General features: G+C 37.0%; 1 protein-coding gene across 3 annotated transcripts in view; it reads left to right on the top strand.

Moving 5' to 3' along the window:
* The window catches only part of ptprsa (protein tyrosine phosphatase receptor type Sa), a 634816-nt gene that overhangs the window by 290632 nt on the left and 319184 nt on the right, over positions 1-25000 (top strand). For all 3 annotated transcript variants that reach the window (XM_062028063.1, XM_062028064.1, XM_062028065.1), the window contains one exon: positions 24636-24781. In XM_062028063.1, the coding sequence (XP_061884047.1) occupies positions 24636-24781 (146 nt within the window). The remainder of the gene's footprint in view (positions 1-24635; positions 24782-25000) is intronic.

Raw genomic sequence — 25000 nt, 5'->3', positions numbered from 1 at the left:
ACTTTATTTTTTTTTTTGCAAATAATAATTCACGTAGAATTTAATGGCTGCAACACGTGCCAAAGTAGTTGGGAAAGGGCATGTTCACCACTGTGTTACATGGCCTTTCCTTTTAACAACACTCAGTAAATGTTTGGGAACTGAGGAGACACATTTTCTTCTCAGGTGGAATTCTTTCCCATTCTTGCTTGATGTACAGCTTAAGTTGTTCAACAGTTCGGGAGTCTCCGTTGTGGTATTTTAGGCTTCATAATGCGCCACACATTATCAATGGGAGACAGGTCTGGACTACAGGCAGGCCAGTCTAGTACCCGCACTCTTTTACTATGAAGCCACGTTGATACAACACGTGGCTTGGCATTGTCTTGCTGAAATAAGCAGGGGCGTCCATGGTAACGTTGCTTCGATGGCAATATATGTTGCTCCAAAACCTGTATGTACCTTTCAGCATTAATGGCGCCTTCACAGATGTGTAAGTTACCCATGTCTTGGGCACTAATACACCCCCATACCATCACAGATGCTGGCTTTTCAACTTTGCGCCTATAACAATCCGGATGGTTCTTTTCCTCTTTGGTCCGGAGGACACGACGTCCACAGTTTCCAAAAACAATTTGAAATGTGGACTCTTCAGACCACAGAACACTTTTCCACTTTGTATCAGTCCATCTTAGATGAGGTCAGGCCCAGCGAAGCCGACGGCGTTTCTGGGTGTTGTTGATAAGCGGTTTTCGCCTTGCATAAGAGAGTTTTAACTTGCACTTACAGATGTAGCGACCAACTGTAGTTACTGACAGTGGGTTTCTGAAGTGTTCCTGAGCCCATGTGGTGATATCCTTTACACACTGGTGTTGCATGTTGATACAGTACAGCCTGATGGATCGAAGGTCACAGGCTTAGCTGCTTATGTGCAGTGATTTCTCCAGATTCTCTGAACCCTTTGATGATATTGCGGACCGTAGGTGGTGAAATCCCTAAATTCCTTGCAATAGCTGGTTGAGAAAGGTGTTTCTTAAACTGTTCAACAATTTGCTCACGCATTTGTTGACAAAGTGGTGACCCTCGCCCCATCCTTGTTTGTGAATGACTGAGCATTTCATGGAATCTACTTTTATACCCAATCATGGCACCCACCTGTTCCTAATTTGCCTGTTCACCTGTGGGATGTTCCAAATAAGTGTTTGATGAGCATTCCTCAACTTTATCAGTATTTATTGCCACCTTTCCCAACTTCTTTGTCACGTGTTGCTGGCATCAAATCAGTTTAAACATCAAATATGTTGTCTTTGTAGCATATTCAACTGAGTATGGGTTGAAAATGATTTGCAAATCATTGTATTCCGTTTATATTTACATCTAACACAATTTCCCAACTCATATGGAAACGGGGTTTGTATATATATATATATATATATGATATCCCTAGTTTTCAGTCAAACCTAAAGCAAATGATCCTGACTTTCAATCCCTTTCTCCGACATTGCTTTTCACTATAATTACCATCATCATCATTGCTGCTTTTTTTTCCTGCAACTATGAAAATATCTGTTCACTTTTCTTTTCCCTTAATGCAATTCAGAATCATCATTTTCCTAATTGTTTTCGCTTCAACACAATCCCACTGAAGTAGCTCTGAGGAAGTCGTAACCCCTGCAAACCACACTCAGACGCACGTAGGAGATGCCGTCCTGTAGCTAAAAAGCATGATGATGTCATTCTTCCCTCCTGCTGTCCCTCTCCGGCCGCACTTCCTTGCCATTCGCACATATAAATCACAGTGAGATGGGGGACGTTTTAATCAAAAGAGAAAGAACGATAGCACAATAAATCCAAACATCACAACCTTCCTTGGTATGCAGGTGCATTAATATATTTTATGTATGTCGATGGCTGTAGAATACCGGGGGAGTTATTACTTACTTGTCGTAGCTCACCTGTTGTATTACAGCGTAGTTTGACATTGCAAGTGATGAATTGACTGATGAATGTGTTTATTTCTCTTTTTTTTTTTGTCTGTGCTTTTCTTGTCGTGGAGCTAGGCACGGGCAGGTAGGAGATTCTGATGGTACGATAACCTCAGGCAAAAATATCACAGTTTCACATTATCACAAAGGCCTGGGCGATGCATTGATTGGGAGACTTTTGTTGCAGACGATTTTAAGAAATAAAAATGTGATCCTTTTTGCCCCAAGGAGCTTCAATCAATCAATACATTTATTTATATAGCCCAAAATCACAAGTGTCTCAAAGGGCTGCACAAGCCACAACGACATCCTCGGTTCAGAGCCCACATAAGGGCAAGGAAAAACTCACAACCCAGTGGGTTATATGTGAATGACTATGAGAAACCTTGGAGAGGACGGCAGATGTGGGTGACCCCCTCCCTCTAGGGGAGACCGGATAAAAAAATCTTGAATATAATTTTTTGTGAAATAATCCAAGATATTTTTTTTCGACCATATTGCCCAGGCCTATTATCACGGTATTTCAGCTTCGGCAAGTAAATAAGACCACCCACAAAATAGCGCTTTCTGAAGAGACAGTCAGAAAGTAGCTTGAAGATGGTCTGTAAAATAAAATTGATGCCAAATTTTGACAAAAAAACGACCATTACATGTTATGTAGACCACAAGGAAGTGTTTTGAATGTAGACAAAACAATCGTTGTACACCTTTAATACAACGGTATACCTTTAACTGGTCCATACCTAGTTATAACAGAGTAGCAGTTGTTTTTTGTCTATGGTGTTCAGTAGGGATGTCCGATAATGGCTTTTTGCCGATATCCGATATTCCGATATTGTCCAACTCTTTAATTACCGATACCGATATCAACCGATACCGATATATACAGTCGTGGAATTAACACATTATTATGCCTAATTAGGACAACCAGGTATGGTTAAAAAATTATAAAATAAATGATAAATAAACTAAAAACATTTTCTTGAATAAACAATAAAGTAAAACAATATAAAAACAGTTACATAGAAACTAGTAATGAATGAAAATGAGTAAAATTAACTGTTAAAGGTTTGTACTATTAGTGGACCAGCAGCACGCACAATCATGTGTGCTTACGGACTGTATCCCTTGCAGACTGTATTGATATATATTGATATATAATGTAGGAACCAGAATATTAATAACAGAAAGAAACAACCCTTTTGTGTGAATGAGTGTAAATGGGGGAGGGAGGTTTTTTGGGTTGGTGCACTAATTGTAAGTGTATCTTGTGTTTTTTATGTTGATTTAATAAAAAATAAAAATAAAAAAACCGATACCGATAACAAAAAAAACGATACCGATAATTTCCGATATTACATTTTAAAGCATTTATCGGCCGATAATATCGGCAGGCCGATTTTATCGGACATCTCTAGTCTTCAGTTTGTCTTCTGTGTTTCTCTTGTTTCCACTTCTTCCATTCCTTCACACACTTTACATGTTCTGCACACCTGATATGACTAGTTCTGGTAAATCACTGTTTTCCTCTGTTAAAGAGAGAGAGAACTATTTTATCTTTTATTTGGTCTCAGGCCGGCAGCCATGCGCCAAAAAGCATGTTGGCACTCTTTGCATCGATTGGAGATTGCAACAGTTTGGAAAGCTTTACTTTGGCCCCAGTTAAAGGATTTTGAATATTTAAAGAATGAAGAAGCTTAGAGTAGTGCAACTCTACTTGATCAAATCTAGAAAGCCATCGAATTTGAGAAGAAAAAACTATAAATATATACAAAGTGTATATACTATGTATAAAGTATATACACTTTGTTTAAGCTTGTCAACAACTGTATTTGGGTTTGTAAAAAAATAACAATGAAATACAGGAAAAAATACCATTGTTCTTCACGACACCGCGGATTTTCCATATTGCAGGTTTTTTGTTTTGTATGTTGTGGGCCTAAATTAGGCATAACAATGCTGAAAATGAACTATTGGTTCCAGACTGTGGTAAATGAATGTTTGTGTAAAATGGTAAAACATGTTAATACTATCGTTAGTGCATAAAAAACAGTTTACGGCCCACTAAATTTTTAGCATTCTTATTGATGTCTTGACATGAATTACCTATATAGTCATCTTTACATTCGTTTTACCCAAAATAATAGCTATAGGTGTGTAAAAAAACATTAATATTGCAACTAGGGATGGGCGATATGGCCTAAAATCGATATCACGATAGTATGCGGTAATGTAATGCGTCTTTTCCGGTTGTATTACTTTCCCAAAACTATTATTAGTGTACTTGTTGATTTATTGTTAATGTCTGGTTGCATTATTTTGTAACTTGGATCTACATACACTTCTGTTAAAATGTAATATGAGTTATTATTTTCTTGTTTGGATACTTTACATAAATGTTAGGTGATACTATACATTCTAATCAGACGGAAACACAGGATGGCAGTGTAACAATATAAACATTTATATCATTTCTTACTATTAGCTCTCATTTATACTAAATTGTTTCCACCCTAAAGCCCTCTTGTGTCCAGGGACTTGTGGGATCCGAGCCGAGGATGTCGTGGCTTGTGCAGCCCTTTGAGACACTCGTGATTTAGGGCTATATAAGTAAACATTGATTGATTGATTGATTGATTGTTTCGAATTTGTAAACAATGACAAGAATGATGATACTTGTAAAAAGACCTGGTATATTTGACACCATGGAAGCAAGGATTACTGATTTGGAAGTGGCTTTGCACTTTGGAGGGAAGTTAGCCGCTAGCTAAAATGCTACATTGCTTTGAGAATGCGTTTAATTGCTTGTCACTGGCAAATTTGCAGCAACAGCTAGAATGTGTCATCGACATGCATTATCACGATATAACGATTGTATTAAAATCTCTATCATCGGCCAAATGTATAACATTTATATCGTGTATCACCTATATCGTGCAATACTAATTACAACTAGGGCTGCAACTAACGATTAATTTGATAATCGATGAATCTGTCGATTATTACTTCGATTAATCGATTAATAATCGGATAAAAGAGACAAACTACATTTCTATCCTTTCCAGTATTTTATTGAAAAAAACCAGCATGCGCATAGCATAGCATATATCCAACGAATCAATGACTAAATTAATCGCCAACTATTTTTCTAATCGATTTAATCGATTAGTTGTTGCAGCCCTAATTGCAACCCATCTTGTTTTCCCTCTCTGGCCAATTCAGGTACACATTTCATCTCAATACCGTTACTATAACCACCACATTTATTTCCAGTGGGCTACAGAATACTTTCTGTGTTGGGCTTTTTTTTGCTTTCTTCCAACAATGGTTTCAATGGGACCAATTTGTGCCTATTACAAGGGTGCTCCTCTTAGTAGAAATGCTGCCTGATAGCCATGACTCTCACCACCTCTGGGTAGTAACACACATTTCCACATCCTACCCTGGTTGTCCCTGGTGGTCTGGTAAAATCCCTCAAGTTTGTTTGCAGTGAAGTTGACATTGATGTTACGCTGCGTGATGCAATGGGCAAAGGGGTTTCTTCAAACCCATAATGTCCTTTTTTGTCCTTCTATTCTTAGAGCCATGGCACGTGCGTTTATGTCTTTTGATGATGCAAAATTGTCCCATTTTCGGGTAAGGTCTATTCTCATGTGGGTTGCGAGCTTTCCTGAAAAAAGAAAGCTCATAGGATTTGTACTATTTGTCACATATAGTGTAAAATGTGTATGAGAGAAAATGGTAAGATAACAACAGAGATATGTTTGATGATATAAAAATAGCCATTGTTCTGGTTTGCATGCTTAATTAGGTCACGCTATTGATGTTCACATTAACCAAAACAGTACCGAATCATAGCTACCATATTTTCCGCACTAGAGAGCGCACCAAGATGTACACAGCACTCACACCATTTCAGAAGAAATAAAGATTGTTTTATATCAGGGGTCACCAACGTTTTTGAAACCAAGAGCTACTTCTTGGGTACTGATTAATGCGAAGGGCTACCAGTTTGATACACACTTAAATAAATTGCCAGAAATAGCCAAGTTGCTCAATTTACCTTTAACTCTATGTTATTATTAATAATTAATTATATTTACACTTAATTGAACGGTTTAAAAGAGGAGAAAACACGAAAAAAATGACAATTACATTTTGAAACATAGTTTATCTTCCATTTCGACTCTTTAAAATTCAAAATTCAACCGAAAAAAAGAAGAGAAAAACTAGCTAATTCGAATCTTTTTGAAAAAATTTAAAAAATAATTTATGGAACAAAAATTTGTAATTTTTCCTGATTAAGATTCATTTTAGAATTTTGATGACATATTTTAAATAGGTTAAAATCCAATCTACACTTTGTTAGAATATATAACAAATTGGACCAAGCTATATTTCTAACAAAGACAAATCATTATTTCTTCTAGATTTTCCAGAACAAAAATTTTAAAATAAATTCAAAAGACTTTGAAATAAGATTTAAATTTGATTCTACAGATTTTCTAGATTTGCCAGAATAATTTTTTTGAATTTTATTCATAATAAGTTTGAAGAAATATTTCACAAATATTCTTCGTCGAAAAAACAGAAGCTAAAATGAAGAATTAAATGAAAATGTATTTATTACTCTTTACAATAAAAAAAAATAATTTACTTGAACATTGATTGAAATTGTCAGGAAAGAAGAGGAAGGAATTTAAAAGGTTAAAATGTATATGTGTTTAAAAATCCTAAAATCATTTTTAAGGTTGTATTTTTTCTCTAAAATTGTCTTTCTGAAATTTATAAGAAGCAAAGTAAAACAATTTATGAATTTATTTAAACAAGTCTTTAAAATATTTTCTTGGATTTTCAAATTCTATTTGAGTTTTGTCTTTCTTAGAATTAAAAATGTCGGGCAAAGCGAGACCAGCTTGCTAGTAAATAAATACAATTTAAAAAATAGAGGCAGCTCACTGGTAAGTGCTGCTATTTGAGCTATTTTTAGAACAGGCCAGCGGGCTACTCATCTGGCCCTTATGGGCTACCTGGTGCCCGCGGGCACCGCATTGGTGACCCCTGTTTTATATATTAGCTGCACCGGACTTTAAGTCGCAGATACACTATATTGCCAAAAGTATTTGGCCACCTGCCTTTACTCACATATGAACTTGAAGTGCCATCCCATGGAATTGTCCAAAATGTTTTGCTATCCTGGAGCATTCAAAGTTCCTTTCACTGGAACTAAGGGGCCAAGCCCAACTCCTGAAAAACAACCCCACACCATAATTCCTCCTCCACCAAATTTCACACTCTGCACAATGAAGTCCGAAAGGTAGCGTTCTCCTGGCTTGAAAAAGGTCTATAAAACATAAACTATGCAACATTTTGACCAAAGAACCAGTATCGCATGTTATGTAGACCACTGTTCAACCTTTTTTGAGGCAAGGCACATTTTTTTATTTTCAAAATACGGACCACCGCCAGCAGAAAACGTAAAAAAATGATACTCCACCAGGTCGTCGTGCCTTATTTTGAGTTTGTTGGTGTTTTCCTGTGCTTTAGTTCTTGTCTTGCGCTCTTATTTTGGTGGCCCTTCCTGTTTTGTTGGTGTTTTCCTGTAGCAGTTTCATGTCTTCCTTTGAGGGCTATTTGAGGGACGGCGTGGCGAAGTTGGTAGAGTGGCCGTGCCAGCAATCGGAGGGTTGCTGGTTACTGGGGTTCAATCCCCACCTTCAACCATCCTAGTCACGTCCGTTGTGTCCTTGGGCAAGACACTTCACCCTTGCTCCTGATGGCTGCTGGTTAGCGCCTTGCATGGCAGCTCCCGCCATCAGTATGTGAATGTGTGTGTGAATGGGTGAATGTGGAAATACTGTCAAAGCGCTTTGAGTACCTTGAAGGTAGAAAAGCACTATACAAGTATAACCCATTTATCACTTATTTATCATTTATTCCCCGCACCTGCTTTGTGTTAGAAAGCAAGGCTATTTAAGTTGTTGCTATCCTTCTTTGTGTGGACATTGTTGATTGTCATGTCATGTACGGATGTACTTTGTGGACGCCGTAAGTCTTTGCTGTCCTCCAGCATTCTGTTTCTGTTTACTTTGTAGCCCGTTCAGTTTTACTTTTGTTTTGCATAGCCATTGCCTTTTCCTTTTCCTTTCCATCTTGTTCATTTCCGGTTTAAGCATTACATACCTTTTTACCTGCACGCTGCCTCCCGCTGTGCTCTGCATATTGGGATCACAACAAACCATCCTCATCTCACCCGACACATTCCGACTTTTACAAAGCAATTAACTACCTGCTGCCACCTACTGACATGGAGTATTACGTGCTTACCATGCCGAGTTCTACACAGGACAGACACTAAGCAACGGCACATTATTTGCAGATTATAATTATTGATTTGCAAACACTGATATAGACTACAAGGGTGTGTTTTAAATGTAGAAAAAAATCATACTATGACCACTTGAAAAATGACCTGTTGACTCATGTGATTAATCACAAAACATTATTACATTAATCTAGGGCTGCAACAACTAATCGATTAAAATCGATTATAAAAATAGTTGCCGATTAATTTAGTCATCGATTTGTTGGATCTATGCTATGCGCATGCGCAGAGGCTTTAAAATGTTTTTTTGTTTAAATGTTTTTTTCTTTTCTTTTTTAATAAACCTTTATTTATAAACTGTAACATGTACAAACAGCTGAGAAACAATAATCAAAATAAGTATGGTGCCAGTATGTATGCTGTTTTTTTTCAATAAAATACTGGAAAGGATAGAAATGTAGTTTGTCTCTTTTATCCGATTATTAATCGATCAATCGAATTAATAATCGACAGATTAATCGATTATCAAATTAATCGTTAGTTGCAGCCCTACATTAATCATGTATTATCTATGCAATTTATTTTGACCGCAAAATTTTGACCGCAAATGCTCCTTAAACCCCGGACGGTTACCTGAAATGCGAAGCAGGTTGTTACACCGTAAGTGATCGGGTCAACGCATACATCAGTGTAAAGATGTGTGAGGAGTCTCCGACCAGTGTGCTCGCTGGCAAATTTCCCACCAAAATACACCCGGATGGGACTTTAGATAAAACTGTTTTGAGCAAATAAATGTGGTGCATTCAAGTAAAACATTTAAAATGTTTTCCTGTATGAAATTCTGACAATACAATTTCATTTGTGCCTACCGGTACATTGTTTTTATGGTGATTTATATCATGCAAACAACCACTAATCAATTTTTTTCAATCAATTTTCAAATATTCTAATTTCTGATGTACACCACATTTACACATGTTAAGTGTTGCTTTATGTCCTGTTAAGGTATTATCTTAAAAAATCGGCTGCACAATTAAACAAACAAAAATAATCCACTCTATTCTAAATAAGCCGTCAATTTATTTTATTTGTTAGGATTATTTCACACTATTTTATTATTATTATTTTTTGTCATCGTTTTCCAGCTAGTTCATGTTGGTTGGCCTTTGTTAGGTGAGTGATTGTGTGTGAAAACCTCCTGACAAGACAAGCAATGGTTTAAAGTAAAGGCTTGGTCGCCATAGTGATGCCGCTTGCCCAGGCAGCCTGTGTGAATTGGCTTTGATTGATTGGGTTTGGGGTTGTTTAGGGGGGTGGGGTGTGTGTGTGTGTGTGTGTGTGTGTGTGTGTGTGTGTGTGTGTGTGTGTGTGTGTGTGTGTGTGTGTGTGTGTGAAAGTGAGACGGGGGGTGTACAACAGTATGTCCATTAATCCATTAATGCGCTGCCTTAATCTAAACTGATTATCTAGCAATCACAGAGATGGTATAGCTAAGTGAGAAATGTATACATACGCCCAAACAGAAATACAAATGCAAATTTGGGTTTTGTCCTCTTTTAACATTAGCAGATAAAAATATGTTAGATTTACGCACAAAAAAAGCTTTTTTGTCTGTGAAGAGGTAAAAGCAAAGCAAGATGTATTGTAGCTTTCTTTTAATAATATCAAATACATGTTATACATTTATGTAGACATTTTGATTTTTGGTTTATTAAATTATAATTAGGGTATATATGCTGAATGATGGGCACCACATTTTGTACTCTCATATGCACCGACCGAATTCTGTTGGTATCGATTTATGTAAAAATCAGACGGTACCATCTATCAATACCTTTGTGGCCCGTGCTGTCACGTCCGATTGCAAACTAAACATCGGCTCAAACACTTGGCGGGGAAACGAGGACTCAAGCAGCACTCGGTGCTGACTGTAGGTAATGTTGAAACGTTCCATGCCAGCAAAGCAAGTCTGCTGATAGAAAACGTGTCCAAAATGCAATACTTTGACGCTAACGTACATTGGATATTTTATATACATGCTACTGATTAGCATTAGCGATATTACATGGCGATTTTAACACCTTTAAATTTGGTAATGAAAGCTACAACTAAGATTGCATGTTACAATCAAACAGCAAGTGTGTAATAAGTATAATACTTACAGTATAAACACTTTGTAAGGCGCAACAAAATGTGTATTTAACTTAGTAGCAAAGACTACTTTCTAGCTAGGCAACACACAGTCGCCTGTACACTACTGCCATCTAACGTTTTGGAATTGCAACTGCATGCAAATTCTACTACATAATACTTGTAAATGAGACTCAGAAATGTAATAAGAAAACAAAATATAACAACTCGACATAACTGTTTTCATAAACGACTCATTTTTAAACATTGCAGGAAAAAATATAAACCATTAACTTACACAAAAGTGAACACAAAAGTACCCAATACTGGTACCTTAGAGTACCGGTCTTGATTCCCAGGTACCGGATTAGTGCCGTAACAGTTGAGTACCCATCCCTACCCATAATCCATTACAGGTAGAGATGTCCGATAATGGCTTTTTTGCCGATATCCGATATTCCGATATTTTCCAACTCTTAATTACCGATTCCGATATCAACCGATACCGATATATACAGTTGTGGAATCAACACATTATTATGCCTAATTTTGTTGTGATGCCCCGCTGGTTGCATTAAACAATGTAACAAGGTTTTCCAAAATAAATCAACTCAAGTTATGGAAAAAAAATGCCAACATGGCACTGCCATATTTATTATTGAAGTCACAAAGTGCATTATTTTTTTTAACATGCCTCAAAACAGCAGCTTGGAATTTGGGACATGCTCTCCCTGAGAGAGCATGAGGAGGTTGAGGTGGGCGGGGCTGGGTTGAGGGGTGGGTAGGGGGTAGCCTGGATGTATACTGTAGCATCCCGGAAGAGTTAGTGCTGCAAGAGGTTCTGGGTATTTGTTCTGTTGTGTTTATTTTGTGTTACGGTGCGGATGTTCTCCCGAAATGTGTTTGTCGTTCTTGTTTGGTGTGGGTTCACAGTGTGGCGCATATTTGTAACAGTGTTAAAGTTGTTCATACGGCCACCCTCAGTGTGACCTGTATGGCTGTTGACCAAGTATGCGGTGCATTCACTTGTTTGTGTGAAAAGCCGTCGATATTATGAGATTGGGCCGGCACGCGAAGGCAGTGCCTTTAAGCATTTTTCGGCCGATAATATCGGCAGTCCGATATTATCAGACATCTCTAATTACAGGCATTCATTTTTCTCTTGAAGAGAAACAAAAGCAACTTTTTTGGAGGACAGACACGACATTGAACACAACACAGCTTTCAAGTAGACGATTGAGCCATGGCTTCGATTAGAGTGCAGGCCACTATTTGAGGAAACAATGGTATTTTTTTTAACCCGTCACTCGGTACCATATCGTAGAAATAATACAAACTGAACCATTCTTCATGATAATAAATGTTAAAAAGAAAATTGTGACATCTGAAGGACACGTTTTACATCTAATAATACCCTGTTCTTTTTGGAACATTTCAGATTAAGACAAAATACCCCTTCACTATAAAAGATGTCATTTTGCCTGCCTGTTTGTGCAAATCACAGACAGGCTCTGCATCATTTTGTTGTCCATTTTGCTAATTCAGTGGGTAATGGCATCCATTTGTGACCCAAGAAGCTTTTCTCTATCAATTACTGCATTAGTCATAAAGCCACCCTCCAAATCGAACAGCAGTAAAGCAGTGAAAATGTACCGTTGTCATCTTCATTTGCCCACCTCCCACTCTCCAGTGTTTTACAATCACATGGCCAGTCTATTTTGTCTTATCGGCTCCAACAGAGGTGGCACAATAGCAGGTGGCGGCTGTATTAGTGAAACCAGCGTCTCTCTGCACAGTACGGGTCCTGCAGTACGGGTGTTTGCGTTGATTTGTTCTATTATCAGAGACTTAAAAAGGTATCCGCGCCCCCCCATGGCGCAGGGGCCATGTCCCCCTGCCAAGCAGATAAAGACAAGTTGGGTGTGCTTATCAGAGCAGTTTTTTGTGGAGAATTACTTTGGTTCGGACAACTACACAACTCTGTGTTGCTCACCTTTCAAGGTCCTACTTGGTATTACAGAGATGTCCAAAATGAATTTTGTGGCCCTAAAGTACTATTAAAAAAAAACATAAAAAAGTGGAATAAAAGAGCATACAAAAAGGCAGGCTGATTTTGTTTTTCTTGAAAGCTGTCTTTGCTCAAAAAAAGAAAAAAGAATCAACATTAATTGTGTTATAAGGTTTCTCATTGTATCCCATTGGGTTGAGTTTTTTCTTGCCCTGATGTGGGCTCTGAGCCGAGGATGCCGTTGTGGTTTGTGCAGCCCTTTGAGACACTTGTGATTAAGGGCTATATAAATACACTTTGATTGATTGATTGAAAAAAAAAAATATTTACCTATCCAAGGCTCCAATTATTTGGTATGGTATGAGTTTATTTCGAACAATTACAACATGATACATCAAAATTTCCAGGTTCTCTTTTCAACATGTTTGAAAAGGAGTAGGGAGAAGCGGAGCTTATTTAATCCTACCCCTTTTCCATTACATAGCAATTGCTAACACTTTTTGTTCACTTCTTGTTCTCAATTCATTCACAATGTACTTCCGAAATAATAACGTTCATAAATAAACAATAAATGGTGAAATACATTGCATTTCATATGTGGAGATGAATACGATTATCAATACATTCTGAATTTTTATTAAGGTTTGAACTTTGTAAACACTTTAAGTTTGAACAGTTTCTTAAACTGGATCATATTAGCACACCGTTTAATTTATTTACTTAATTCTTAACATAATTTAATTCCACATAAGGATATACTAAAGGTTTTAAGTGTTGTACGTGCATACAAATGTTTTAAGTTACATTTTTCTCTGAGGTTATATTTCTCCTCTTTTGTTGAGAAGAATTGTTGTACATTCTTGGGTAGCAGGTTATAGTTTGCTTTGTGCATAATTTTAGCTCTTTGCAAATTTACCTTTTTGTGGAATTTCCATATTTTTGAATCAATGAATAAAGGGTTTGAGTGGTTTCTATATCCAACATTATGTATTAAATACAAATTTCCACTTTTAAATATTTATTGAGAAAATATTATATATTTTGTGTTTTTCATATAAAAAACAATTTTTTTTTGACAAAAGGAGATAAAAATAAACATCCAAAAATCAAAAACTAGTAATCTACGAATGAGCCTGAAGATGATCTAGAGACTTAAGCATTGAAAGTAAAAAAATAATTCAATTTTACGACTTATTTTTACCTGTTTTATCCTTCTTGATTCCCAATCATTTTAGTGGGATTTATTATTATTTTTATTTGTTTCCAAACTAATTGCTTAGAATAATAGTACATTCAAATCAACGTTGTTATGAATTAAGGCTCCACACTGCAAAAAGTCAGTGTTCAAAAACAAGAAAAAAAAATACAAAAATTAGGGGTATTTTATTTGAACTAAGCAAAATTATCTGCCAATAGAACAAGCAAATTTGGCTTGTCAAGACTTTCCAAAACAAGTAAAATTAGCTAATTTCAATGAACCCAAAAATACCTTAAAATAAGCATATTCTCACTAATAACAACTGTACTACTATGTGAGTACATATTTTCTATTGTTTCATTGACAATAAATCAGCAAAGTCAATTTGGCTGTCAACTGTTTTAATATGAGACAAAGTCATGATTTCTTTTTTTTTTTCATGCTTGAAATAAGAAATTATTATTTTAAAAAATTAGTTTTATATTTGTGAGTGTTGATGACACAGTTTTGCAACAGTTGATATTCTAGTTTCAAGCATGTTTTACTCAATATAGGTCATAAAATCTCAGCAACAAGCTGTAATATCTTACTGAGATAATTTAGGACCAACACCCTTAAAACAAGTAAAACACTGTAACATAAAATCTGCTTAGTGAGAAGAATTATCTTATCAGACAGAAAATAAGCAAATATCACCCTTATTTGAGATATTTCATCTTACTTAGATTTCAGTTTCTGCAGTGCATTTATTTCACATCAAATATTCCACTTGGAAAATCTTTTTGGGGTAATTTTGCATTTAGAGTGTTTTTGCCATAACACGGTTTTGACAAAAAGTCATAAAACATAAAAAATAGCATACTTTATATCGACAGATACACCTGAAGTTGATTTAGAGATTGAAGCGGTGAATAAAAAAATGTAAACATTCATTTATTACTTATTTTTTTAACATTTTACTGACAGAGACCCTTCTGGGTCCCCGAGACCGAACTTAAGGAGAGCCCTAATTGTTAAAGTCCGTCTATCTGTGTTGGCCCTGCGATGAGGTGGCGACTTGTCCAGGGTGTACCCCGCCTTCCGTCCGATTGTAGCTGAGATAGGCTCCAGCGCCCCCCGCGACCCCGAAGGGAATAAGCGGTAGAAAATGGATGGATGGATATATATATATATATATATATATATATATATATATATATATATATATATATATATATATATATATATATATATATATATAAATGGCCTACACAAGCTTTGATTTTTCAGGGGAAATAGTTTGGACACCCCTGCTCCAAGCAGACGTCAAACACAGTGGTACCTTCATTTTTGTTAGTAGTCTGTTCGAAAAGGTCAGACAAAGATTGAATTGTACGAAATACATTTTTACCATAACAATGTAGATCAAAGTCATCGCTTCCATTTTTGGGCAATCATTTCGGCAGAAGAACGCGGGCGAACAGATGAGTTTGTTACGTGAAAATATCCATCAAAAACCGAATCATATTTCATATTTTGTACTAAAACCAAAATACCACTGTACATTCTTACACTTAAATATTTTGTCAATGAAACTCGCAAACAGCAAAGGATCCAAAAAGGTTTTACTCATAGGCCGTGAATGTTAACTTGTACTTGTTTCAAATGACATATTTTACCACACAAAAAACAAAGGGATTACAATCAGTGCGGCTGCACTTAGTCGACCCCGTATTTCCTTGAATAACCGCAGGGGCGTTAATTAATTTAAAACCTCCTGTCACTCCTGCGTTTACCGGAAACCGGCGGGATGGCCGTGCATGCGGTAATTATTTTAAAACCTCTTCTCACTCCGGCGTTTACCAAAAGGAATCCGGTAAATTTAGGCGTGCGTTTTGAGTGTGATGTAAGCATACCATCATGAAAAGCACATTTAATAAAAAAAACGTTATTATGGTCTTACCTGTACTTATAAATGGAGTCCATTTGCAGCTCCTTCTGGCCAAAAGCATCGATAACTTGTTTATAGAAGTCTTCATTATTTTCTTTTTTCCGTTTTAAAAGTCTCCCTGTCTCGATGGAGATATTCCTTTAATTATTACCTCCTGCTTCGATTGAAAGTCCAGTTTAGAAAACTGTTTTATTTTAGATACCGGTATGTAATCCTCCTTGTTAAAAGGAAAAAAAAAAAATCTCTTGCTGCGTGTGTTCACTTCTTCTGCAGTACCGGAAGTCGCAAGAAGGATCACTAGCGCGGCAGCGCCCTCTACCACCAGGAGGCGGGAGTCATTTAATGACTTATACAGTATTTCACACACGCAGCTACGGTATATTAATAAAACATAGCTGCTTACTGTTCTCTTTAGCATACTGTACCGGTATTCAATAGCTTGGACCTTAAATCCTACTGAATAGCTCTTTATCTTTTTTTCCTTTGTGCGATTGCAAACTACTGAAAGCAGCTTCCTCCATTTTGAAAATGAGGACAGATGCTCGTGACGTAACAAATTTGACCCGGTGGAAGTTCTAGCCATATGCTAAATATTTTGCGAAACGAGTTTGACCCGGCGAAAATTATAGACATGCGATAATAAAATTAATATTTTGCGAAACGAATTTGATCCGGCTTCAATAATAAACCGGCGATAAGGCCAAGCATGCGTTAATTATTTTGAGAAACGAGTTTGACCCGGCAGTAATTCTACACGTGCGAATACTATATTCCCTGCGCCAATTCAAGGAAATACGGTAGTCAACGTTATAGAGTATAAAAATTAGTCGTCTGAATTTTTTACTGTTGACCTACTTATTTGCGCTAGCTAAAGTAAACAGCCATGATAACCACTAAGTTAGTTTTAATGTAATGTAGTAAAACAACAGAAGAATAAATATGTTGTACATTTTACAGAAGTAGTGGAAAGTAATGCGCTATGAACAGGAACTTAGTAAGTAAACGAATGAGAATCTCTAGCGGGAATAATAGAATAACTTAGCGATGTAACGATACGAACATTTCAGAATACAGTTATTGTGACCAAAATTATTGGGTTATCATTATCAGGGTATTGTTGAATGTGCTCAAATTGTTTTTTTGTTTTTTTTAGAACGAGCACAGCTTGTAGGTTAAATGTGCACAATTGTATATCTTAGTGTCTCAGACAATAATGTGTTTTTATAAATTAAGATTGGGGTATGACGTTTCTTAATAGGGAAAGCTGTTAATGTCTCTTTTTTTAATGTTAGCGTTTAAGATAGTGATCGGGCACCAGTCAGTCTGCAGTTATCAGTCATGGTTTTTGGTATTTTTAGAATAAAATGGTAACAATAGCTGTCAGAATAATTGTATCGAAGTTATCACAAAACTTTGTGTTTCAGTGAGTTCCCGGCGAGCAGACAAAAGCTATCTTTGAGCTTACCAATCAAAAGGCTTGTAAAACTCTACTGCGTAGGATGGGGAGCGACATGAGGGTGTCGGTTTCTTTGATGTATTGTAATCCACAGGAATATTTTTGTCTTGAACCGAGATCTACAAAGCGGAGAGGAGGCAGGGCCTGACCCCCCTCCAGGCACCTTTTCTTTGAACTGTTTTGTGACCGAGGGCAACGGCTGTTTACGACCTTTTCTTTGAACTGTTTTGTAACCAAAGGCAATGGATGTTTACGACCCCCGTCCCTTTAGAAACAGCTGTTGCCATGTAATCAGGGAAAGTCGAAATAAAAGAGGAGGTGTACAATCTTTTGTCAGAGCGTGGGACGACACTTTACAAGGGTACAGTGTCTACGCGTTTCTCCTCAATTGAGCTCAATTGAATTCTGTCTCTGTTAAATTCCTTGCTTCTTTGTCTGTTTAATAGATGTCATCAGTGTTTGAACCTGACAATAACCCTTGGGAGTTTTGTGTTTATCGTTACATCCCTAGTGGCATATAGCCTATGTCCATCCGATGTTTACATTTAAGATAATAGTCAGGATTCATACTGGACATTTTTACAAAAAGCGTCAGAACCATAGCAGAACCATGCAAAAATGTTTGCATTCTTGGGCAGTTTTTGCCACCTCCTATTTATAAAAACAATCCCAAATTGAATTGCTGATATTATTCACGCTCTAGTGCCCTGCAGTTACCTGTTTATAGCAAGGTTCCAATTTTTGGGTGAAAACCCTGAACACAAAGTTAAATGGCAGCGAACGCCCAGAGGCAAACTGTTAAAAAAGAAAAAAGGTTAATTATAGTCCACAGTTCAGGTAATAACACAGGACAAGCCCAAGTAATTGGTCTAAAATAGACGTTCATGGGAATACAACCTGGGGCGGATAATGTTTGTAAGGAATGAAAAAGGTACGACCAGTGGATGTGACCTAAAAGGGGTGAGAAAACAAACAATTTACAAACAATGCTCATTAAAAGGTTGCAACTTGCGAACGACAGAGCAGACAGCGGACAAAAGTAGAGCCTTTGGGGGTGTTTGTTTTTATACCGGTCTACTTACTTATAAATTAGGATTTGTGACTCAGTGTGGTAATAAAACGGGTATTTGTTTTCCAATCAACTCGCAGATTTGTGAGCAAATGAAGCATTTATGTTTGTTTGATTAGTTAAAATCTTGTACTTTTTAAGTTTGAGGCAGAGGTGTCCAAACGTTTTCCATTGAAAAATCAAAGGACCCTGCATGTCAGCTTTGTGTTAATCACATTAACATTTCCACTTTTTCTCTTTCCATGACATCTGTCTGCTCTTTTATTACACATTAATGTTTTTTTTTTAGTTTGAGTATTTATTTATTTTTTGGAATAGCTGTGTATCGGAAATGGCTTCCTGGCTGCACTTTGCACACTCTTAGTTTAAGGTTACATAAAACACTCATGACATTGATAACAAATTAATAAAGTTAACAAAGAATTTTATTGGGGTAAAAAAAAAAACTCAAACCTTTGCAACTTTTTGAAAAGTCTGCCGCAAAATCAACGATTATAAAAAATGGCAGCAAGGATCCTGGAGAGACTTGATGGGCTGTAGGAGTTATTGTACTTATTTACTCTATTATGTACAAGGAAATAGTAAGGTTCGGAAAGTGGAATAGTCGAAGGTAAAACTCATAAAAAAATATTGGAATTCACCCTCTTTGTACTCTTGTGTCACAGTATTATATACTACGCAAAGCAATTATAGACCCCTCATTTACAAAATTAAATATTGAGTGTATAAACAACGGTTTTCGAATGAATCAAGATTATTTGTAACTATTTTTAGCGATTAAAAAAAATCTATTAAAAAAAATAAATTTATATATATATACAGTACAGGCCAAAAGTTTGGACAAACCTTCTCATTTCAATGTGTTTTATTTCTTTTCTTGTCTATTTACATTGTATATTGTCAGTGAAGACATCAAAACTAAGTGGAAACCATTTCAGGTGACTACCTCTTGAAGCTCATCGAGAGAATGCCAAGACTGTGCAAAGGGTGGCTATTTTTGAAGAAAATAGAATATAAAACATGTTTTCAGTTATTTCACCTTTTTTTTGTTAAGTACATAACTCCACATGTGTTCATTCATAGTTTTGATGCCTTCAGTGACAATCTACAATGTAAATAGTCACAAAAAGAAAGAAAACCCATTGTATGTACACACTTTTGGCCTGTACTGTGTGTGTGTGTGTATATATGTATGCATGTATGCATGTATGTATGCATGTATGCATGTATGTATGCATGTATGCATGTATGCATGCATACATGCATACATGCATGTATGTATGTATAATTAACCCATTGAATGGGAAGGTATGTACAAACTTTTGGCCTGTACTGTGTGTGTGTGTATATATATGTGTGCATGTATGTATGCATGTATGTATGTATAATTAACCCATTGAATGGGAAGGTATGTACAAACTTTTGGCCTGTACTGTGTGTGTGTGTGTGTATATATTTATGTATATATATATATATATATATATATATATATATATATATATATATATATATATATATATATATATATATATATATATATATATATATATATATATATATATATATATATATATATATATATATATATATATATATAATGTGTATATATATGTATAATTTTTTATTTATTTATTTTTGAGTGTGTTACAAAGGCCAGTCAAGGTCAAGGTAGATTTATTTATATAGCACAACTTTAAAAGTGTCCCAAAGTGCTGTACAGATTAAAAGAGAAAGGTAAAATATTACAAATAATAATAATAATAATCAAAATCAAGATAAGCACAGAACATTGTATATATAAAACACAGTTAACATCCAAAAGAATAGTGCAAAAATAGAAAGGTCAAAGATTCAATATAATAACATCAATACAAATCAAAAAAGGTACAGAATATTCCATGCACAAAAGAGTTAAAAATAGATGAAAAAAATTAATAAATAGTGCTGGCGGTGGGAGATTGCTTATGCTTTTAGTTCAGTAGTCAGGACACTCGCCTCTCACCCCGGCGACCTGGGTTTGCGGCCCGCTCACAGCAAAAGGAAAGAAACAACAAAACCGAGAGTGAGAGTTCACACTCCGTCTGTGGTTGACAGACATAACACCAATCATTGCATTCCGACGTCCAAATTCGGGGGCCCCTGATTGGGTTGGGGCCCTTGGTGTTAGTAAAAAAATGTTAGTAGTCTAACAAATTGTACAACGGTACAATTCTGTCTGCCATTGTCTGAAGAGATATAAGGACAAGTGTAATTGCAAGGTCCAATGCCGCTGCTATCATATTCTTATGACCAATCACCACTTAAGTATCTTGTGGTAACATGTGCGTCATATGTGGGTGTTTTTTCAGAGCAAGCTACTTTGCAGGCGGCGCTTATCTCCCTTTATTTCAGTGCCCTTGTCTTACACGTCATCGCAGTGCTTTGCTCTCTCCAAGTACTTTCTGTTTCACTTTACCTGACAATGAATGCAAGGACTGTTTCATGTGTTGAGCAGTGCCAGGAGACGGGGTCCGGTCCGCAATCCCTTAATTATTAACTTGACGTTTTGCACTTGCCGTTTGATCATGGCCACAGAACTCCGCGATTCAAAAGTACCGTCTTCCCCAGGAGACTGGGCTTTCTCTCAGTCTACTTACATCAATTTATAACAGGATTCTTCATTTGGAAAACCAAAATATGAGGATGCAAAACACCAAATTGATCAACATTTGTTTGGCAATATTTAGTAAACCCCAAGATTTTCACATTCACTTCACAATTTACATTTTTTTACAGTACAATGAAACAAATAAAGTTCGGCACAGAGGTTTCACAGGTCATTTCATTTTACCTCAAGTCAAAACAGAGCCATACGGACACTTTTCGTAGTTTTAGGAAAACTAATACAAAACCTCACAATAAAGTCTGATTGAATGCTAAAAATGTTATGACAGTCCGCCTTAAAAACGGAATGGAATTTTACATTTTTCTATGAACGATAAAACCCTGAATATTGAGAACAAATGAACGTCACACCCCCTCTCAATCGACATATTTTACAATTAAGCGACACCCACACTGCTTGGTGCCTCGTCTGACCTGCTGTGACGTAGATTACCATAGTAACTAGTAGGGTTGTACGGTATACGGGTATTAGTATAGTACCGCGATACTAATGAATCATATTTGGTACCATACCGCCTCTGAAAAGTACCGGTCCGCCGCACCCTAAGATTTTTTGTTAAAATAAAGCCAATAATGCTATTTTCTCTGGCCCCCTTTATTTAGAAAAGTACCGAAAAGTATCAAAATAATATTGGTATCAGGACAACACTAGTCACTAAAATATCATGCAAAAGCACAGATTCCAACCGTAGAAATACTTTGTATAGTTCAAGACTTACGGTCATTAGAAAACATCACTGCACATTATAATGGCAGCTACACTTTCCATCTTAAAGATATAAAAAAAATATTTGGGAATGCCCGGCGGGCCAGATTGAAAAGCTTAACGGGCCGCATGTGGCCCCCGGGCCTTAATTTGCCCAGATCTGCCCTAAAGGGAAATGGAGGGAAAAAAAATGTTTTGCGAAATCTAGCAAAAGTATCAAGCTTGGCACACCTATTTTTGGGCAGGTTCGCCCATTCCTCTTTGCAGCACCTCTAAGGTTATCCAGGGTAAATCCCACCTAACCTAGTCTGCTTCTAGGCTGAAATTGGCGGTCGTACTTGACGGCCGCAACCACTTCATGGCTTCACAATAGAGATGTCCGATAATATCGGCCTGCCGATATTATCCGCCGATAAATGCGTTAAAATGTAATATCGGAACTTATCGTATCGTTTTTTTTATTATTGGTATCGTTTTTATTTTTTTATTATTTAAAAAAAATGATTAAATCAACATAAAAAACACAAGATACACTTACAATTAGTGCACCAACCCAAATAAACCTCCCTCCCCCATTCACACAAAAGGGTTGTTTCTTTCTGTTATTAATATTCTGGTTCCTACATTATATATCAATATATATCAATACAGTCTGCAAGGGATACAGTCCGTAAGCACACATGGTTGTGCGTGCTGCTGGTCCACTAATAATACTAACCTTTAACAGTTAATTTTACTCATTTTCATTAATTACTAGTTTCTATGTAACTGTTTTTATATTGTTTTACTTTCTTTTTTATTCAAGAAAATGTTTTTAATTTATTTATCTTATTTTATTTTATTAATTAAAAAAAAAAGTACCTTATCTTCACGAAACCTGGTTGTCCAAATTAGGCATAATAATGTGTTAATTCCACGACTGTATATATCGGTTGATAGCGGTATCGGTTGATAGCGGTATCGGTTGATATCGGTATCGGTAATTAAAACGTTGGACAATATCGGCATATCGGATATTGGCAAAAAGCCATTATCGGACATCCCTTTTTCACAATAGTTATGGAGTACAAAACTAGACGTTGAGTAATCTCTCGACATACATCGCGGACAATAAGTGATAGTCTGCTTTGCCAGTCCAAATGCATGCGCTGTTTTCCCTCGTCCACGGGAGCCCGCATTCACGTTGTCTCCCCTTCGACAAATGGACACATTTTTCCGCTAAGTAGAATCACAGCTGACCCGGACATTCGAAAGTTCTCTTGCCGTTACTCTGGCACAACACACTCGGTGACAAACATATCCCACCAGGCCGCCGTTCTTCCAGGCCTTATCCCAAACTGTCGCTCAACATTGCTGTGTTGCCGTCTGAGATGTGTTGTATCCTAAATAGCTGCAATCACGCGTTTTTTTTCTTTTAAAGTATTCCTGTGTGATGGCTGTGGCACGTTCTTTCTGACGTCACTTCCTTTGTGGGGCACGGTCTTTCTGGCGTCACTTCCTCTCCGAACTCAGTTTGTGAACAATCAATGAGTCCACACAAAGCTAAGAGCCGGAGATTCAAGAAATAGACGGCGCACTTACCCGTGTAAAAAAATTATCCAAGAAGGGGAACCTTAAAGGATGGTTTAGTGTGGCTGAAACGGGGCTTAGGCTAAATAATTATTAGTTCAATGAGTTATCAGGGTCTCAAGCTCCATCAGGTTGGATGGGAAGTAGGGATGTCCGATAATGGCTTTTTTGACGATATTCCGATATTGTCAAACTCTTAATTACCGATACCGATATCAACCGATACCGGTATATGTAGTCGTGGATTTAACACATTATTATGCCTAATTTTGTTGTGATGCCCCGCTGGATGCATTAAACAATGTAACAAGGTTTTCCAAAATAAATCAACTCAAGTTATAGAAAAAAGTGCCATATTTATTATTGAAGTCCCAAAGTGCATTATTTTTTTAACATGCCTCAAAACAGCAGCTTGGAATGTGGGACATTCTCTCCCTGAAATAATTCTGATACCCACTACAACTATGGGAAACACTGTTAAGTTTGACTTTCACAAAGTGCATTTTTTTTTAACATGCCTCAAAAGAACAGCTACAAAAACAATGAAGGCACACAGCTTCAGTCCAGAGTATACTATAAACTGGGCTCAATCTGCCCTGTTCTTAACATATTCGTATGAGTGCATGGGGAAAAAAGGCACAAAAGATAAATAAAACAGCTTCACTCAGTCCAGTCTATTAGTCTATTTGTGCAACAGATGAAGCTCAAAGAGTGGGCTAATTCTTTTTCTCCACATCACGTGTGAGAGGTAGATTTTTCTGAATGAAAACAAGCATCTGCAAGGGGTTCTGGGTATTTGTTCTGTTGTGTTTATGTTGTGTTACGCTGCGGATGTTCTCCCGAAATGTGTTTGTCATTCTTGTTTGGTGTGGGTTCACAGTGTGGCGCATATTTGTAACAGTGTTAAAGTTGTTTATACGGCAACCCTCAGGGTGACCTGTATGGCTGTTGATCAAGTATGCTTGCATTCTCTAGTGCACGTGTCAAGCCGTAGATAGTATGTGACTGGGCCAGTACGCAAAGGCAGCGCCTTCAAGGATTAATTGGCGCTCTGTACTTCTTCCTGCGTCCGTGTACACAGCGGAATTTTAGAAAGTCACAAATTTTACTTTTGGAAACCGATACCGATAATTTCCGATATAACTTTTTAAAGCATTTATCGGCCGATAATATCGGCGGTCCGATATTATCGGACATCCCTAATGGGAAGTGTTGGTTTTCATCCAGGATGTCTGATGTCTCATGTTGACACTTATGCTATAAAGTCTCATAGAGAGTAATGATCATCCATCCCCCTTGGTACATTCTGCTGAAACCTCTGAACAAAAGTTAGGAGTCATTGTTCCACAGATGATGTGCCTCTTACCACACTGTCCATCTTGAAGTCTATGTGGGTGTATGTTCCAGAATGAGACCATGTGGAGGAGTGTATGGCTGCAAGAAGGGAGGCTTGCTTGTGTGGGATTTGTTAACATCCAAGTGCCACATGTGTGTACAACTGCACACTGCTCCGCTGCCATAGAAGGAACAGAGTTGACTCAAGTGTTGATGTTTGATGTTTACTCAAGTCTTTGCTCAAGTTTGTCTGCATTTCTTTCCCCGCCCTCTCTCCACAGCACCGCCACGATTCACGAAAGTCCCTGTTGACCAGATAGGTGTCTCCGGGGGTGTCGTGTCCTTTGTTTGCCAGGCGACGGGGGACCCCAAGCCAAGGGTTAGCTGGAATAAAAAAGGCAAAAAGGTCAACTCCCAGCGTATAGAGGTAAGTTGATGTGCAGTCAACTTCATGGTTTGGAAAAGCCTCTTAAACATCAAGTCTAAAATTAAACATCAACATTTGTTCTGCTGGTCTGAGTCTCGAGCCGTATCAAAGTTTTAAGTGTCCAAACATGAGGTCTGACTGTCTATGAAATAGAGATGGGTACCGAATTCTGTTCTTTTATAGGTACTGACCAAAGTCGACAGTTTGTAAAGTTACAAA

This window comes from Entelurus aequoreus, linkage group LG19, assembly GCF_033978785.1.
Source record: "Entelurus aequoreus isolate RoL-2023_Sb linkage group LG19, RoL_Eaeq_v1.1, whole genome shotgun sequence".
NCBI classification, from domain to species: Eukaryota; Metazoa; Chordata; class Actinopteri; order Syngnathiformes; family Syngnathidae; genus Entelurus; species Entelurus aequoreus.
Note: the sequence above shows the minus strand (reverse complement) of the source record. Positions and strands in the feature narration are given on the sequence as shown.